Raw genomic sequence first — 19,946 nt, 5'->3', positions numbered from 1 at the left:
ACAAATTAAAACACTAAAGATCAAACAGTTTAAAGCAAAGTCAAGCCCTTTCCTTAGCACCACTCAATGTAGTAAGGGGAAAAAGCTGTCTGTATGCAGAACAATCCATAACAGCTGAGAATGAAGGTTAAATTCTGCCAATGTCCCCAAAGCATTTGGTGTATATTGACCCATGGAAATTCTTGTTGGATGCTCGAAAAAAAGGCAATGTCTCCTTTAAGCTATCCGGCATCTCAGAAGCAGGGAATATATTTCAGTTCCATGGGAATCCTCTTATGTTACAGGACTCTATCAAGGCAGATTCCAAACAAGACAGGCAGCTCAAAACAAAACAGCCTCTAGAAGTTTAAATATCCTGTGAAGCTGGGGTGTCAGGAGATGCATAGCAGTCTGTAACCCACTGGCAGGCACCGCCATTCACTTGATGGATACAGCCTCGTTACTCAAACTGTATTTTCAACATGTCGTTTGTTCTTAATGAATAAAATGTATATTTCATATCTAACTGCAATGCTGACAAATACTGTTTCTCCTCCTTCAAAGCCAGTCTGAAAGATTGCCTGGACGTTTTAGTGTCCTGATCCAAAGGCTGAGTAACATTGTGGCACAATAAGCACTTCTGTCACTGACAGAGTCAATGTGCCCAGTATCTTGTAGCCGTGTTTTATCCATGTGCCACACCACTCCTTTTTATCTTAGTTAATGAGACTGAGAAATACAAAAGGTGCTGAAGTGAGGCTCTTTGTCCTTTCAAGAGATAAATTCATTTTATTAGTCTCTAAAGCCAGCATTGCCTTCACAAGATTTCAATCCTCTATTTGACGTGATGTGGAATCAATTTTTCTGTTACGCTTAAGATGTATAAAGCTGTTCTTCTATGCTCTATCAACATCATGCAAGAAAACCCAACCATTTGCATCTCAATTGTCTTCAGAAAATTCTCAACAGCAAATGACCTGACACTGAAGTCTTGGAGCGAACACAGCCACACATTTTTACAGCCTTGAAACAATTTCATGGGGTGCTCATGTCAACAGATATCAGATGACCATCTTCCAAAACATATCTTCTACTGAAAGCTTGTTGCTGGTGCTCAATTGGGGAGTGAACCAATGAAACAATTCAAGTACAACCTGGAGAGAATATTGATCGTGTCAACCAAGAAGTTCTCACTCAAAACCAAGACATCTGGAGAAGTGTTGTCTGCCAAGAGGGCAAAGAACTCAAAATAAAAAGAATCAAAGATAAAGGAAACGAGAAGTGAGAAAACTAAGATGTAACTTGGTGGGTGCTTCGCCGGACAGGATGGAGGGCCATTTCCCTGCCCTGAATGGGGTTACACTCCCCCTAAGGGACAGGGTCCGCAGCTTGGGGGTGCTCCTGGACCTCAGTCTAACTCTGGAAGCCCAGGTGGACTTGGTGGCCAGGGGCGCCTTCCTTCAGCTGCGGAAATTATACCAGCTATGGCCCTACCTGGACGAGCGGAGTCTCATGACAGTTACACACGCACTGGTAACATCTCGCATAGATTACTGCAATGCACTCTATGTGGGGCTGCCTTTGAAGATGGTCCGGCAACTGCAACTGGTCCAGAATCGAGCTGCAAGGCTGGTGAGTAGTGCAGCCACTAGGGAACATATCAAGCTGATTCTGTTTAAATTACATTGGCTCCCAGTTGCTGCCCGGGCCCAATTCAAAGTGCGTGTTTTGACATATAAAGCCCTAAACAGCTTTATCCCTGGATACCTGAAAGACCACCTTCTTCCATGTGAACCTACCTAGCAGTTAAGATCTAGCCATCCCTCAAGGAGGTAAGAGGGACGGCTTGTAGACAAAGGGCCTTTTTGGCAGCTGCCCCCAGACTATGGAACGCCATCCCAATTGAGACTCATCTGGTGCCGATGCTGATGACATTTCAGCACCAGGTCAAAACCTTCCTGTTCTAGAAGGCTTTTAATTGAAATAATATTAACTGTGGGTCCTGATGGGAATTTTTACAGTATATGTTTTAATTATATTCTAATTATCTTTTTTACTGTATTTTAATTGTTGTAATTAAGAAACCTTTGGGTAGTGTGGGCGGCATATAAGTTAGATAAACTTCTCAATAGCCCAACAAGCCCAGGATCAGCTAACCTGCCCCCAGCCACCTGCATGCCCATCAATATGCTACTGCTCAACTTCAACACTTCTCTTTTTCCCTAAATGGAGAATGTGATGGAGATGGTAATCAAAAACAAAGGATGAATTATTATCATAAACTCACTCTAACTGAAATGAAATTTCAAGTGTACAGTACAGATTCTAGACTTCTTCCACTTTATTTTAATATATTAAGATTGAATACAATTCTTTCCGTCAATGATCACTATATTTAAAAGATATACAAAAGACACTAGTCAACCAGGTCACTTAGTGCTCCAAAACCATGTCATAGCAACAGACAGAACTATCGTTGGCCTCCAGATCGTATTGTATTACAATTTTTTACCATTCCTAGGCATTGTATGTGGCAGCTGGAATGGATGAAAACTGCAGTCCAACAACATCTATAGGGCCACTGGTCTCATTTCTCCAGCTATACCATCCATTTTTTAAAAATGTAAAAGGCAGAGCCTATCGTTTGGAGGTGAGGCTAAAGTCTACTATAATAGCACTAAGACGTCAAGGAGGACTGGTCCCACAAGTTGTACCATCAGTGCTGTTCAGTTGAGCATTTTTTCATGTGCCTTCAATGTTGCAAAAAAAAAAAAAAGTGGGGAGAAGGGGACACAATTCATGTGTGGGATAAGATTCCAAGGCTCCTGTGACCAACGTTCAGAAGTGATTATCACTCCTTTAGGACCACCTCTGTGTTGCTTCCAAAGATGAAGTAACAGAAGTGAGGCATATTCTGAAAAACATGTTTGATCAAGTACTTTTTCTGAGTAGCCTGCTTTTTATTTAATTGATTTTGAGTCTCAGCCTGCAGCTATAGTCTTAGCTACAAATTCAAGCGCATAAGAAAAGTTCCAAGACTGATAACTGCTCATCATTTCATTCAACTGATCCAGTGTTTGTGGTGGTCCATGCCTGCTTGGTTGGCAGCTTGTTGGCCTCGTAGCTGGAAACCTTCGTTCCCTTAGCTCTTTTTGTATTGTCTGATGTAGCCACAAATTGAACCAATAATTTCCTCACTGGTCTTGTTTTGTCCAAAATATTCAACAAATTCGCCTTCTGGCCCAACAAGATACATTATGATGGTGTGATCTACCTGCAAGAAAACACAATATGCAAACTGTTGGTAAAATCTGGGTGGAGGACACTACTCTCTAGAGTAATTCTGCTCCTCGAACAATCATTTCAAATCTAGATTTCTTCATAAAGCCAGGGTTTGGGTAGACAGCCCAGAAATGCCTCAAATATGGTGACTGTTTAGCAAATGTGAGAACAAAACAAAAAACACAATACCAAACACACTCCATGAGAAAACAATAATCCAATGAAAGTCTGCACATGAATCCTCCTGAGCCAAAACTTTGATAGGTGACTTAGTTACATGCAACTGGCAGTAAATGACTGGCAGTAAATAATATAGCTACAAAGTTGTTTTTGGATGTAATAAGTTACTCTTAGTTTCAAATCCTACTTTAAAAGGCCATTTTAAACATTTGTACAGTGGTGCCTTGCTTTACAATTGCCCTGCATTACGACGAATCCACTTTACGACGATCTTTTTGCGATCGCAAAATGATGGTCTAAATGGGGAAATTTTGCTTTGCGATGATCGGTTCCCTGCTTCGGGAACCAATTCTTCACAAAACGATGATTTTTCAACAGCTGATCGGCGGTTTCAAAATGGCCGCCGGGTAAATAAAATGGCTCCCCACTGTGTATAGTGACAGATTCCTCGCTATACAGGCAGCAAAAATGGCTGCCGTATGGAGGATCTTCGCTGGACAGTGAGTTTTAAGCCCATTGTAACGCATTGAAATGGCCTTTTTATTTTCATTTTACGATGTTTTCGCTTAACGGCAATTTTCCTAGAACGGATTATCGCCGTTAAGCGAGGCACCACTGTAGAGGCATTTTCACAGGAATTTTTCAGCTTTCATGCACTTCCCTTACCAATCCAGGTGCAGTATTTTATATGTATTTCCAGATGTCATAGTATAATTGGCCACAAGAGGGAATGAGAGAGTATTCTGCTGCATTTGTGCAGCACAATAGGACTTAAGTCATTATAAAATGAGAGTGACAACTTCGCTGCAGAGGTATTGTAGTGAATAAATTCAAGGGGTTCCTTTCACAATGCAAAGTCCCAACCTCTGTCCAGACATAGCCTTTTGAGAAGGCATTGTGATGAAGAAAGAGGGCCACCTCTGCAAACCAAGCTTTCTGTGAATATTAATAGCAAGCTAGAAATTTCTAGGTATGGAGAACACTAATTCTGAAGCTCAGCATCCTCCATAACCTGCACAACACCTGTACAAGCAACACATTGTCTGAACCTATCTCCTTTCCCATTACTATACTTCAGTTTTGTCTTTTGATAAAAGAGTGACTCAGAACAAACTCTCTTTGTGGCATTTTCTTGTTTTGTCTCCTTTATACTGGGAATTGCCATAAGGAAAAATAAGTGCCATTCCCACTGGAAATCCATGACCATTCAGTGGAATCTCCCTGGGAAGGAGAATTATGCCAGAACCCCTTTTTGGCCTCCTGTTTCTGACAGCAGGCTCAGAAAGACTCAGTACCTATTTCATGACTTACCAGTCATGGAATGGGTACTCAAAATGATACCTGAAAATAAAAATACAAAAGAATGCTTGCTGAATCCCTCATTCCCATCCATGCAGTCTGCCTGAACTCAGTGAACTCTTGTTCTGCACAAAATAAGCAACCTTTCTGCTGGAAGAGCAAAGCAGGCAGAGAGAGCGCCCAGAAGGATGGGCTGACCGCTCCTAATTTTTTTTTAAAACAATATTTCTGGTGCTTCTAATCCTTAAAAGGCCAAGCAAGGAAACAGCGGCCCTCGTGGTTTTGTGCAACTTGTTTCAAAGCATAATTCATGCTTAATTTGTGTCAAAAAAAATTAGTCTCCCTCCTACTGTTGAGAGTCTTGCAAAATGTCTTGCTCTCTCACTGGACGAAGGCTATGCTTTTGCAGGCCTTCATTCTCATGTGCAAAGTTACAAGAAACAAAGATTTAGGTTCATAGTGTAGAGGTGCCACTTTAAATGTGCCCCTTAGTTTCAAAAGGAGATATAGACACCATACTTTGAGATGTGAAGAAGAATGAGAAGGCCCTTCCGGCATTACTTTCAATCCACAGATGACATGACAAGATTCACATAATGTCAGTTCCAAGGCGTTTTTTTAAATGCTATTGTATCAACGTGTTATTCTGCTCATCTTTTTGAAAGTAAAACCAGCACAAACTGGCATTTTGAAAGGTTTTTTAATCAAGGTGAGTAAAAGTGCTGTTTGAAACAGCCCAGACTAGCCAAATACAGCACAAGAATAAGGCATTTCTCATTTGCTGTATGCCTCCCTCTCCTGGCTAAATTATGTCAATGCTTACTAGCCTTAACCTGTATAAAATACATCTCCACAGTGAGGTGGTATCTTCATTATAATCAATTGTAAATTCAGAAAATATGCCAGTTTGGATTCTCCAGAATTATTCTTCAGAACAGATGATAAAAATCGGCATATTAATCTATGGGGATCTACAATAAAATGCAGTCCCAAAATGCAAAGTAGTCAGAGTCATGCAGCTATCACAACACCTCAGACAAAACCCTGTGGAAAAAAGACAATATGGAGATTCCCTTTCCCTGCAAACATAAAACAGTAACTCTGGTATCTGCATCTAGCTTTAGGTGAGGCACACACTTCTTTGGTGGTATAAAGAAGCCTCATAGAAATCCTTCCAGTAAGATAAAACTAAAGTACCTCCTATATTGCCTCCCATGACCATCATCTGCTTATTACATTTAATACCCTCCTCCATCTTGAGCTACTTAATTAATCTTTCTGAGGAACACCCTTCAACCCAACTACCCTCTACTCCCCAGAACCCTTCTGAATTTTCATTATCTGCAAGCATTTTTATACTCTCTTCCTGGTCCTCTGATAGCTTCTTAAGCAGAACCTTATTGAAGCAATTCCACTTAAACCTCCCTCATCTACTTCTAACAAAGCCACATTTAAATATCCTCTCTCTTTTTTCTTTTGCACAGCCAGCTTGTTTCAATAGAGCACTTCCCAGCCTCATAGTTCTAAACGATAATTGGAAAGAGACCATACTCACTATGTAATCATTATCTTCATCTTTTGGACCAGAGCTGTAATAGACACGATAGACACGAGCCACCTGATCAATTTGTTCTTTCGTACCCGTCAATCCAATCAACTTGGGTGAAAACTCTTAGAACAAAACAGAGTCAGTTAAGTCAGACTGCATTAAAGAAACAGACCCAGGTAAGGCCTGCCCACTGTTACAAAAGCTAAATTTTAGTCAGGGTTTTGGAGTAAAAGGAAGCCAGTGCAGTGCCAATTAAGAAAAGAGGCCAATGTTGTTACCTTTAATATATGCAGCAATAGCTTCTTTAGTGTCCCTCTCTGGATCAATGGTGATGAAGAGCGGGGTGATGTTCGGCAGAGATGGGATTTCATCTATCACCACAAAGCATGACAATTAACATCATAATCAGACCCAAGATTTCAGTTTAGCGTTCAGGCTCTATTACCCTGTATAGCCTATTTCTCCAACTTCCATATCTTATGCTCAAATAATCATTCTTCCAACAAATCAAGGTGATAAGCAATGCAAAACCTTTAATTTACATTTGATCAGGAGAGCATAGGTGTGGAAGACAGTTAAGGCACAACATTATAGAAAGATACCATTATGGGTAGCTCCCTTAGAAGTGTTATCTGATCCGACAAGAACATCTCAAGGGAGAAACGGGAGATATGCCGAGATATTAGATAGTGATTTTAATCTAAAGAACAAAGATGAACTGGCAGAACAAGGTATTATCTTAGAATAGTGGTCGATAAACTTGTTGAAATCAAGAGACATAAAAGATAAAGCTACAGAGTTTCAGAAAGACAAAACGCCTTTGGATAATGGGTTGCTGGACTCAGAGGAAAAACTGATTTAAGGCTTATATTGTATAATACTTTAATGGAGCAAAAAATTGAAGATGAAATTGTAAAGGATTGCATGGTAAAATGGGCTCAAAATATAGGTCATAATATAGAACTAAGTGCCTGGTCACAAATTTGGGAACAAAATAGTAAAATGACTACATCTATAAATCTAAAAGAAAATATATACAAAATGTTTTACAGATGGTATGTAACACCAGAGAAATTAACAAAAATGTATAAAAATGTTTCTAATAAGTGTTGGAAATGTGAAAAGAAAGTAGGGAGCTTCTATCATATGTGGTGGATCTGCAGTAGGGCCAAGGACTTTTGGGAAATGATTCTTGAAATGATAGAGAAAATTTTAAGAGTTAAAATTGCTTTGACACCAGAAATTCTTATTGAATATATTACCACTTACAATCGAAAAAACCAAGACTTACTTGACCTTACACCTGAGAACTGCAGCTAGAATTGTATATGCCAGTAAGTGTAAGACTACAAAGGTGCTGACAAAGAAGGAATTTATTGAGAAGATTTTGGAACTAGCAGAAATGGATATTTTGACAGATACACTAAATGGTAGACTGGATAATAATAAATGGGAACCTCTTTATACCTGGATGAACTCTACACCATTTAAGTAGAATAGATTAGATTAATATTATGTTAGAGAGTATAAGACAAGATGAAATGAAGGGAACACATTGTAATAAATCACTTTGGTTGCAACGGATAGAAAAGTAGAAAAAAATACAATAAAATGTTTCTTTTAAAAAAGAACCAAAAAAGGGAGAAAAATATTTAAATGTTGATTTTACTTATTCAATTTTTTTTCAGAATACTGTAAATGTTTGCCGTAAAACATAAAAAAATTAAAAATGCCTTGTCATGTGCATTGCTAGGAAACAGCCCCTGACTCTAGACAGGAGATTTCAGTTGTACACCAATGGCTGATCTAGCAATTATTCTAACAAATGGAAGAATTACTTTCGGGATAATGCAGGCTACAATGTGGTTTACTTACCAATTCCATTCACTACTTCAATCATTTTCTCCAGTTCTTCTGGACAAATATCAGGGCAGTGTGTAAAGCCAAAATAGATTAACACCCACTGTCCCAGGAAGTCCTGATCTGTCTTGGGCTCTCCATGGTGATCAACAAGTGAAAAATGCCCTCCCAGCAATGGCTTTCCAATAGATTTCATCCGTCCCTTCTCCAACTCTGAAATACAAACACAGTGGAAGATTATGTGGCTAGAACATTCCCAAGAAACCTGCAGCCACATGCTTCTGCCTCTCTCCATCCTCTCTTCTCTCCCATCTCCAACAGAATTTAGATTATACATCTCATTGGGACTGAAAACTGAATGAACATTGTTATCTTGTGTTCTGGGTAACCCCATGTACACCAGGTGGCCCAGAGATCATTTCTTTGGGTGCCTCACTCCAACCCCCCAAAAGAAATCACAGCCCAAATGGCAAATTGTGCCTCTAGTACAGGTAGCAGGATTTGGCATTTAAATGCAATTTTGAATCTCTGTTGTAGACCAGAAAAAGGTGTTTGTTTTTTTCAGAAAAAGTAAGTGATTTGCCAGAGAGGTCACACAGGGGATAACAGACCACAATTTGCTTTCATGGGATGTACTGTGAAAGTGCTTCTTTAGCTACAGTACCCTTTTCCACTCTGATCTGCCTGTACCTGCATATGCTGGAATGAGACTGCCATAACTGTAGCAGAGCTAATGGCCATTTAGGCTGGGGACAATGAAAGCTGTACTCTCCACCATAATTTATCATATTGGGAACAGCTGAACTATAGACACAATGGCTCAAATCCTATCAAATAAAGTACACTGGCTCGAAAGAGATGTCATCATCCAGTGGAGAAAACTGCTGGCAACTAAAGAATTCCTGCTTCCATTCTAAAGCTTACATGGCCTGTGTGTAATCAGTCTTATTGTGCATGACCCATGCAAGTCCCAGGACGGAAGCAGAAGCTCTTTAATTGCTGGCAACTCCCTCTGCTGCTTTATGTCATCTCCTTCATGCCACTGTACTTTGCTCAACAAAGTTTTGGCCATAATGGCAAAGACTGGCATCTCAGAAAAAATGTAAGTGTGAGACCCGAGGCGAGGCTATAGAAGCGCTCACCGCTGTGTCGTCCTCCTTTAAGAGAGAAAAGGAGACCCAAACGGATTCTACAGCTACCCGCGTCGCGGTCAGGCACCAGGGTATAGACACCTGTGACTTGAAACAGGGTTTGACAAGACTGTCGGTGGCCACCCAGACAGGGCTAGAAAAGGCGTTGGTAGAGGCGGGACATGGCGATATAAAAGGAGAGCGGGACAACATACCAGGGGGTTGGGAATTAATATGGGTGGAGGATCCCTGGACAGGGAGATGTGAGAAGGTTAGAGTGCCTCGAGAGGAGGCTGATTATAGGCGTAGAAGGGGTTTACCCCCTAAACCGTCTTATTGGGGGGAATCCAAAGCCAGAGAGTGGCGGAGGCACTTGAGGGAAGAGAAGGAGGCGGTGGAAAGGGAGGAACGAGAAAGAAGAGCATGGCGTCTGGAGGAGGCTCGCCGGAGGAGGTATTTACCGGACCCTGGGACCCCTATGCAGAGGGAAACGTCCCCTATGACCATGAGAGGGGAGATGAAGAGACACTACCCCTGATTGACATGGACATTGATACTAAGGACCAGGGTGAGACTAACCCGTTCTCCAAAGGACCCTGGTATGACCCAAGTTACAACCCCTTTTTACAAGATTTATGGACACCCTCAGTTTAATGTTGATACTTCTTTATTTGATGTTCCAATAAACCCCAGTTCTGTTTTTCAAAAAACTGAGCATCCTGTATTTGTGTCCAACAAGTCTGAGATTACTCGTGAACCCTCGCAGTAAGAGACAAAGAAAGGCTGAGGATTACAGGAAGAAGCAATGTTACCAAATAACAACTATGAAAGATGGTTATTAAGAGCTCACCAAATGGTTGCAAAATAAAAACAAACAACCTAAATAGACTTCAACATTCAAGCAGAATATGCACTAGGCTTCGGAAGTTTTATTCCACAAAACTTTAATTTAATGTGAACTATACTAAAGCAGTTAAAATTCTGAAAAAAACAATTCAGCATCTCTCAAAAATCCACACAGATAAAGCTTCAACTATTCCAATGTTATTCTTGCCCCTCTGTTATCACCCCTTTACCCAAAGACTTTAGCATACACTTTGGCACATATTTGAAACTGCATTAGTTGTGAATTTATTTTAATCCAATAATTTATTTAATACTGTCCTACTGTTTTGAAGTATAGTTTTCTTTTTTGAACTGAATCTTTCTTTTTTAAACATACATTGCAAGCTGCCTTAGGCAACACAAGGGAGATATGCAGGATAAAAAGTAAGAAATAAATAAGCAGTGACTGGAACTCTATTAGTTACACTTGCTAGGGTAACATCAGCAGAATTAACAGTGAACTACTGCAAGATAAGAAGTCAGCATAGGTATTTTTTGTTGTTCACCAATTGTGTCACTCTGGGTACATCAGAAACTTCCTCCTCTGACTTCTTATCTTGCAATATTACAAGGCTGGCAGCAATCTAGACTAGGACTCTGGTCAGTAAAAAGATTGGCTAATGAAAGAAAGTAGCTAAAAGGTCAGAAAAACATTTGTCTGTTTATTTATTTATTCTATTTATATCCCACCTATCTGGTAACATGACCACTCTCATGCAAGAAAGAAACCCCCAAGGTCCAATGCTTCTAGCACATGCTGGTAAAGAACTCTATAAACCAGACCTGGGCATCATCATCATCATCATCATCATCATCATCATCATCATCATACTTTATTACGATCAACAGATCAGATGTAAATAACGTAGAACAACTGCATAAGAATATACAGTATCAATGCAACTATAATATATGTTATGTGCGGCAGACTCTTAGGGAGACAAATTCCATAGATAGTTGTTAGAAGCATAACCCGACCCCCAATACATACATATTCATATATGCATACAGTACATACATGTATATATCTAGAGGGTTAAGGCACCATTTCTCGCCTGCAAACTAATCGTTACTGATGGACACTGGTCTGCCAGCAGATAACAGGTAGAGTACTCATCCTCTCTTCCGGGGATGCTTTGTAAAATTGGATGAATAAAAGTATCATGGAAACCAGTGTAAAAGGAGCAATACAACAGGACACGGCCAACCATCCCCACCACACCAGCCTCACAAGGACATAAGTGCTCTTCATAAGGAATGTTCTTGTATCTGCCTTCCAGCAGGGCTGACGGAAGTACACTAAACTTTGCAAATGTAAAAGCTTTTCTATATTTTGGAAGGGTCAGAGTATTCAGATAGCTTGCAGGTAAAAATGCCTGACCATAATCTCTAAAGCCAGGATGGGTCGTAGCTATGCTGACATGGTGTTGCAACTCATTGTCTGTGATGCGCTGATGTAGTTCCTGTTTTGCTTTTGTATAGCCCATTAACGAAATAGCACTTCTCGAGAGGCCCAAATTATTTAATTTCTCATTCATAGATCTTTTCCATGTGGACTGAAACTTATCAGTTAGCACTAGGGGGGTCAACCCCACAGGGGTGAAGAACATTTTTAGCCAAAAATTCAGCTTACTTATCCATGCCCGAGACTCTATCAACATCTGGCCTGTTTCTAATTGTAAAAGTGCATTTGGCACACAACTCGGGAGTCCAAGGATAGTTCTCAGAAATTTCACTTGAATGGACTTAATTGCAATAAAATTTCTGTAACTACACCATTGTGCACCATATAACATCTGTGCTAACACCTTGGCATTGAAGACCTGTATGGCTGATGGTATATGCTGACCTCCTTTTGCAAAGAAAAAACGTATGAGTGACTTAATACTTCCCTGAGCATTTGCAATAGTGTTGGATAATTGAGCCTTCCAAGATCCTGAGGACTGGAAGATCACACCCAGATATTTATAAGATAATTGAGCCTTCCAAGATCCTGAGGACTGGAAGATCACACCCAGATATTTATAAGATTTAACTTGCTCAATTGGATGGTCATTGATTTGCCATTTCTGTGATCCGTTTCCTAGTAAACACTAAGACTAAGATTCTTAAAGCCAATATTAATTGGTGGGCCCCAGTATTAGCAACACTATTTACATGCATCAACCAGCTTGCATGTATACCAGAGGACTGGGGACTTGCTATCATCACTCCAATTTATAAAAAAGGAAAAAGAGCAGACTTGGGCAAAGTGCAGCCCGAGGGCCACATATGTCTGGCCCGCGGACAGTTTTGAACATCAAAACCATTTAAAGCTTTTTGTCTAAAGTTGATCAGTTGCTTATCTTTAACATACCGCAAAAAACCTCTTTAGTATTTGTGAAGTTTAACAAGTTTAAAATAAAAACAATCATAACATCACTGTTTCATTTTATTTTTAAGTAAAGTGGTTCGGCCCCCGAACACAGTTCAGATTTTTGTGAACCCCCCCTTATAGAAATTAACTGCCCACCCCTGCTAGAAACAATACCATAGCCATGTCAGCCATGTGTGGACACACCATCAAGAAATATAACAATCTGGTTCCTTTAAAACGGTGCACTGGGGGCCATGGACACAAAACAGAAATAACTGTAAATAACACCAACCTTCTTCTTTTTTTTTCTTTAAAAGTTTTACTGCTGCTACGACTCCTCCTCCAATCACGAAGGTAAGTGCCAGATTCTTCCAAGTGACCGGGTACTGGGAAAGAGAAGGAGGAAGTGGCAAAGTAAATACAAGATCGTCTCACCTACGGATGACCGAGAATCTTCTCAGGCATCAAGACAACGATTTGCTCTCTCCGCCGGCCTTTAGCTTGTCCTAGGATTCCCTTCTTCTACCAGACCTCGATTTTAGATGCAAAAACTCCCCCCACCCGCCTACCTTCTCCTCCCCGGGGCCTGCGTTGAAACCCTACCCATCCCCTGGATGAGTCGCTGTCGTCTTGGGCCAAGCAGCCGGGACTGACTTCCAGGAAGGCGCCCGAAAAGGACTTTCCACAAGGTGAGCGAATGGAAAGGAAACTCGAAGGGGAGAGAGAGAGGCCTGATCCCCGCTCGGAGTTTCTCGGGCTGAGCAAGGAGGGGGCAAAACACCTCTCCTCGCCCCGTCCCGCTACCGGCTGCTACGCGGCACGGGAAACTCCCCGCTGAAGGGAAGGTCGGAGGAGGAGGAGGATTCCCAAACTGGCATCGGGGCAATGGAAGGAAGGAAGGACCTCAGATCTGGGGGGGGGGGGGGGGGAGGCCGCAGAGCCTCTTCCGAGGGCAGACTCCTAACAGGGCGGACGAGGGCTGGGCGCTTTTCAGCCGCCACAGGAAGGGAAGGAATCCGGTCAGGCGTCGCTCTGCGGCCCTGCAGGACGAGGACGAGGGGCAAAGGGACGCGGAGCCCTCCCCCCCCATTAACACACACACACACACACACACACACACACACACACACACAGTGTGTGTCTCTCTCCCTCCTCTCTGAGGTAAAGAGGCGCGGCCTCCCCCTCCCTCTGATCCCGGGGCGGTCTCCCGCAACCCATGAGCCCCGGCACCGAGCGCCCCTCTCTTTCCCTCCCCCCCCCAACCCGGTCCTTCCGCCGAGAGAAAGCGCGCTCGGCTCACCACCGTCCGCCCCGGCCCTCTCGCAGCCAAGGTGCGCGCAGAATAGCAGCCGCAGGTGGGACGCAGCCAAGAGGCGCGCCGCCCCGACACGGCCAGCCGCCGGAATAGGACCGCCGCCATTGGTTTCCCCCTTTTTCCCCACGGTTTAGGAACCCGCGAGCCGAGAGAGAGGTAGAGGTTGCCCTTCCGGAAGGGAAAGTTTGAAATCCGTCATCCTGACCGCGCTTCAATGGCATACACGTCATATAGGGTCCTAGAGTGGCGCCACTCTATCACTGCGGGGGGTGGTGGAAATGCGAGTGGTGCCGCTCTATCACTCTGCAGCTTTATGATCGAAGGGCAAGTGGCCGCCGCTCTATCCCTCGGCCGCTTTATAGTCGAAGGGCATAGAGGCGGAAGGATAGAACAGCGCCGCTCTGTAAGGTTCTTTTACGTAGGAATTTGTCACTTATGACCCGGGAAGCTTTGTTCCCCGTCCTGGTGTGTGCGCGCATCCCATGTTGGCGGCGGCCGCGGGTCCAAAACAGGAAGTTGATGCAGGAAACTGGGCTCAAGTTGAAGCCCTGAAGTGCCGGTGAGGAGAGGAGCTTCGCCACTCTCTCTCTCTGCAGTTCAATGGAAGGGAAGGATCCTTTCACAAGAGGCGCCCATTTACTCCTTTGGTTAATTTCAGCTCTGCCGGAAAGCCTTTTTAATACTTCAGTTTTCTAACCGTTAGATGATTTAACCACTAATAAGGTATTTATTTGTTTTTAATTAGGATTGCTTGCATGTAAATTTAGGGGACGTTTTCAGAAAAGGCGGCATACAAGTGCTGAAATAAATAAAATAAACGAAGAATGATAGAACAAAATGACTAGCTTTGTATAGCCTGTCCCACTGCAGTGTTCATTTTGAGAACTATTTTTTTAAATTCTGCCTGGATCAGCAGTGACAGCTTTCCGATGGAGAGAGCCAATATGTTAGCATAGTTGCGATTGGTATACTTTCTGTCTCCCAAGCCAAAGAAAACAGTAAGGCCAAGAATTTATGCTATTTCTGCCTTGTGTCTTGTTTTGAAAGGTGTGTTTAAAAAAAGAAATTAATTGGGCTGCTACCCAGTTCAGCCTATAGTAATTCATTACTTATCAAATGGAGCACTGAAGAAAATTCCTGCTTGAGGTGACAGAAAGACCCCTCTAGCCCAGACATCCTGTGTCCCATCACGGTTCATGCAGCTTGTCTCCATAAGGCCTGCCTTACAAGCAGATCAGTGCTCAGAGCAGTTAGGAGTAAAGCTCGGGAGACCTCCATTCACATTCCCACATGTCCATGAAGCTCTTTAGGAGATCTTCAACCAATCGCACTCCTGTTGACCTAGCCAGTCTCAGATTTGTCAAGAATGAGATGAAAAGGAGGAGGGCTAAGGCCATTGTTTAGAGCTCATTGAGAGAAAAGCACAGTATAAATGTAACAAATATATAACCAGTGTTGAGTCCGGGCTAGCCCCTAGACTTTCCAAGTCAAGATCAATTGTCAATAAATCTTGACTCGAGAGAGGGTTCAAGAAAAGGCTTTCGTTTATTTGATATATCAGATGAAGAAATAGTAACCCTGATGGGACAGCCTCTCCCAAGCAAGAGGTGAAATGCCCACACTGAAGAATGGTGGCAGGGGTTTTTATACCTTCTGTATTCCAGAATCAGGGGTTGGGATACAGCATAGGGACTAGGAAATAGTTAACAAAGAATTCTATAGGATGTACATACAAGTGGGGGGGAGTGGGAATGGATTCTAGACAAATGATTTGGGGTGTGGGAGGCTGGCACTATTCTATAAGTTGGGTGATATCATGGGGGAACATCTCCTGACAATAGGATTACTTGGGCACAGCTGTTAGGGGACATTATGGGGAAACATCTGCTCACAATAGGTCTGTGGTTAATGAACAATTCAGGAAGCTCATTAGCATAGAGGAACTGTTCCACTCTACCTGCCCAGGCACTCAGAGTGTGGAGTGTCCAGGAGGGAGGAATCTATGTAAATTTGAGTAAATACTGCTGTGACTGCCAGAACCAGTTCTTGTTGGGATGCAAATCAAAGCAGCAATCATGGTCCTCCCATTGTCTTGCTGGGGGTCATGTTAATTAAGGTCCCCACTGTCCTGGCCCGTTTTAGGAGGGAGGGGTGGAGAGGCATGTTCCCCTGCACTCCATGGTGCTGTTGGCCTTTCTAATTATTTTATTGGAACTATGTTTGCACCAGCCGTTCAACAAGCTCTATTTTAGAAACAAGCTTTCGCTAGGCAGTAGGAAATATTCCTACTATCAGAAGAGACTGCAAAGGTCACAGAAAATGTCAGTTGGCCCCAGTGCAAGCCTGCAATATGAACAGAAAATTGTAAATCTATGCTTGCTTTAAGATAACATCTCATTCTGCCGCTCCCATTGACATTTGGAAGACAATTTTTAAAAAAGAAATTTCAATTGCTTAAAAAAGCCACCATATTTTCACATTAGATAAGACCTGAACTGCAGATAGCATAATTTGTATCTTTTGCACTAGTTTTGGGTGGAGACATATAGCTGGGTGGGGACATTTATTTATTTATTTATTTATTTATTTATTTATTTATTTATTTATTTATTTATTTATTTATTTATTTATTTATTTATTTATACATACCCTGCCTATCTGGACAACTCGTCCATTTACACCTTCATTGTCCACAACTCGCAATTTTTCCATTGTTTTCCACATGTTGGGGAGAAAACAGTGTGAGGAAGTAACAGAGAGGTCTCCTTCAGATGACTACAATGTGGCTCTCTAGAGTGCCACTTTTTCTTCTATAAACTTGAAAAGTTTTTCTTACAGTGGATCTCCATAGCAGAGGGGCATGGCAAAAAGAATTGAAAATGAAGTGATATTTAAAGTTGCTTTTTATTCAAGAGGATAATGATGCTTTTATTTTATTATATTGTTTTTGTTTTATCTATTATTGTTAGCCACCCAGAGTACACTTCCGTCTAGATGGGCGGGGTATAAATTTAATAAATAAATAAATGCTTTTCCTTCAGAAAATTCTCCTAGGTAAAGATGGGGGGGGGAGGGAAACCTGGAGGATTTACAAAGAGATAAGTTGCTTTTGTCCTGTATCCAGGCTCTCTAAACAAATGCCTCATTTAGAAACAGGGTAGGTCCCAATGGAGACCTTTCTGACTATCAGAACAACAAAAATAATCTATCAAGAATGCATCCTGGCTCCAATGCTTTTTCATCTCATATCTGGAATACTTATGCCTAAAATTGGTGATTAAAAAAAACACAGTTGCATGCTAATGATATCTGGTATATTTAATGCAGGTTGGTCTGTGCTGCCTCCTTTGATATTTTAGAAATTATAAGAATGAGGGCTTACAACCCAATTATCAGAAGACCAAAGTGGTTATTTTTCGGATGAGATCCTGCAAGCATATATGGCGGTTGGATGGGAGGCATACTGAACAGATTTATGTAGAGCAGAACTCTCAATGATAAAAATTCAAACAGTAGCCTCTAAAATGATGTTAAGATCATATTTAGCAAATTCCCATTCCCTCCTTAGGAGTTCTTATGAGGAAGTGCATAATCAGTCCTGGAAGGGATTTATCGCCTCTCTTATTCTGAAGCTGGGTTTTTCAGAACATCACATAAAGAGCTTGGAGATACAAACCAGAAGAAAATACCCTGAGTCTAAAGATGATCTGATATACCTATAAAGACAAATAGTGCAACGATACAAACTTACAAAATAGCTCAGCTCTATAAGTGTTTCCCCTACATGCCTAGTGTGCTACCTTCCTGTCTAAAGCCATCTACACAAATGCAGAGAGAGGGTGTCTTGTACTAGAGCTCAGCTGAACCTGATGCCTTCGCTATTCTGGATAGAAGGTATGGGAATAGGCATTTATTCTGAATGTACCTGATCTTGTGAGTTAAGACAGCTTCAAGATCTGGTAGACATTATTGGCCATTGGGCCCCACCTACACCCCCCAGTATATGCAGGGCAAGACATCTGGCCCAGATCTTACAGCAGTAGGAACACAAATGAGGCAATTCTTTTATTGTGTGTTCAAGACAGGCTGGTCACCATAAGTTTATTTGTTTGTTTATATATTTATTTATTATGAAGCTTTCTTTTTTTTTTTTTAAAGGAGCAGTTTATGCCAGGAAAAAAAATCTAAATTATCATGCTATTTCCTGCCAGAGGGATGCTGATTTATGAAGTAATCCGCTTGTGTAAATTTTGACAGTATGAGTCACTATGTATGGTTACAGAGTTTTATATGTTTCTAATGGTCAGAAGACCATTTAAAGTGCCACAGCATCCTTTTGCTTTTGTTTTGTTTTTTGTTTCTTGTTGAAATGCTTGCACAGACTGACACGGCTACAACTCTGAAAACTATGACTATCAAATCAGAATACCTGCTTGTATAAAGGAGCTTAGCTCACTGCTACTGAAGCATTTAGTTTGGGGATGTTCCCTGACGTTAGTAGGGGTTTAAAGTAAGAGGTTGCCATGCAGCCTAAATGCATGTCTGTTCAAGAGCTGCATGGCGCTTCCTCCCAATCCAAGTACACATTCATAAAACTATAGGTTTCAAAAGTGTTGTTTCAAATACTATCATTTTATTATGCCACATAAATAATAGTGCACATGGCTGGACGACTTAGTGGCTTTGGTATCTGGCTAAGGATCCAGAGGTTGGAAGTCCAATTCCCCACTGTGGCTCCTGGAGGAAGGGCCAACATGTGCAGTCATGGGCAAACTGCACAGTCCCAGGGCACCTCCAGAAGAAGGGAAGAGTAAACCTGAGTATTCTCTACCTAGAAAACCTTGGAAAAAGTTGCTGTAAGTCAGAATTGACTTGATGGCACATTGTTGTTGTTGTTGTTGTTGCTGTTAAATAGAAGTGCAGCTTGCCCAAATTGCTAATTTTGGCCCATACAGTTTTGCCCTGCTAGATGCTTACCCGCTAAACGACGAAATTGCTTGACGGTGCCTTTTTGCGATCGCTATAGCGATCGCAAAATGATAGCTCCTATGTTTGTTTGGGTTTTTTTTGCTTTACGTCGATTCGGTCCCTGCTTCGGGAACCATTTTTTCCCCTGGAAGATGATTTAAAACAGCTGATTGGCGATTTGCAAAATGGCTCCCCGCTATTTTCCGGACCTATTTCGGCAAGACAAGGATCTCAAAATGCCCGCCCTATGGAGGATCTTTGCTGGACAAGCAGGTATTTCCCCCACTGGAACGCATTAACCAGTTTTCAATGCATTCCAATAGGGTTTTTATTTTCACATGATGATTTCTCTGTACAGCGATTTTAACGGAACACATTATCGTCGTCATGCAGGACACCACTATAGTTATATTTAAATAAAACTATCTTACATATTCTTCCTTTTCTCCATCTTCTCTAATACCTGATCTAAAGCCAGCTCTTTTCTCCTCTACTCCTGTTAGATTTTCGCAAGAGGTGTGGACAGGTATGGATGAAAGCACCACAACAACTGCAACTTCTGAAGCTCTCTTCTGTTTTGGAGTCGTAGCAGATATTCAATATGCCGATCTAGATGATGGCTATGATTTCCTGGGAATCCAGAAGAGATACTATAAACATAGCCTATGCCACCTCCAAAATGCAGTTGAAGATTGGAATAGAAGACAAGTTCAGTTTGTATTGCAGCTTGGGGACATCATTGATGGCTTCAACGCCCAATATAAGGTGTCAGAGAAAGCACTGGAAAAGGTCATGATGGAATTTCAGAAGCTCAAAGCCCCTGTCCACCATGTGTGGGGCAATCATGAACTATACAACTTCACAAGAGACCATCTAGTGCTGTCTGCACTCAATACTAAGTACTTAGAAGACCACACTTTAATTAGCAATTTTAACACAGATCTGAGCAACACTGGAGATACTGCATCAGAATTCTGCTATGCTTATCAATTTTGCCCAATGCCAACATTTCGATTCATTATCCTTGATGCTTATGATTTAAGTACTCTGGGGCGTGACACATCCAGCAAAAAATATCAAGATTCTCTACAGTTACTGCAAGGCAAAAATCGAAATGTAAATCTGAATAGTCCTTTAGGTATA

The 19,946-nt window shown here is 41.7% G+C and overlaps 2 protein-coding genes across 6 annotated transcripts in view; one reads left to right on the top strand and one right to left on the bottom strand.

Annotated features, from left to right (window-relative positions):
* Positions 1-2,302: 2,302 nt before the first annotated feature.
* Positions 2,303-14,081, bottom strand: SCO1 (synthesis of cytochrome C oxidase 1). Its single transcript, XM_020785893.3, has 6 exons — positions 13,821-14,081; positions 12,813-12,906; positions 8,165-8,362; positions 6,568-6,660; positions 6,296-6,411; positions 2,303-3,253 (listed from the first exon to the last, which is right to left on the bottom strand). Exons 1-6 carry the CDS (start codon positions 13,938-13,940, stop codon positions 3,122-3,124), a joined length of 753 nt encoding a protein of 250 aa, XP_020641552.2. The 5' UTR covers positions 13,941-14,081; the 3' UTR covers positions 2,303-3,121.
* Positions 12,890-19,946, top strand: part of ADPRM (ADP-ribose/CDP-alcohol diphosphatase, manganese dependent) — a 16,032-nt gene continuing 8,975 nt past the window's right edge. The window contains exons 1-2 of one of the 5 annotated variants that reach the window (XM_020785891.3): positions 12,890-13,209; positions 19,307-19,941. In XM_020785891.3, coding sequence (XP_020641550.3) covers positions 19,332-19,941 — 610 coding nt within the window. In that variant the 5' untranslated portion in view covers positions 12,890-13,209; positions 19,307-19,331. The other 4 variants (XM_078385953.1, XM_020785889.3, XM_020785890.3 and 1 more) reach the window with 4 other exon arrangements.

Source organism: Pogona vitticeps, chromosome 2, assembly GCF_051106095.1.
Source record: "Pogona vitticeps strain Pit_001003342236 chromosome 2, PviZW2.1, whole genome shotgun sequence".
Classification (NCBI taxonomy): Eukaryota; Metazoa; Chordata; class Lepidosauria; order Squamata; family Agamidae; genus Pogona; species Pogona vitticeps.
This window is presented reverse-complemented; position numbering and strand designations above follow the sequence as displayed.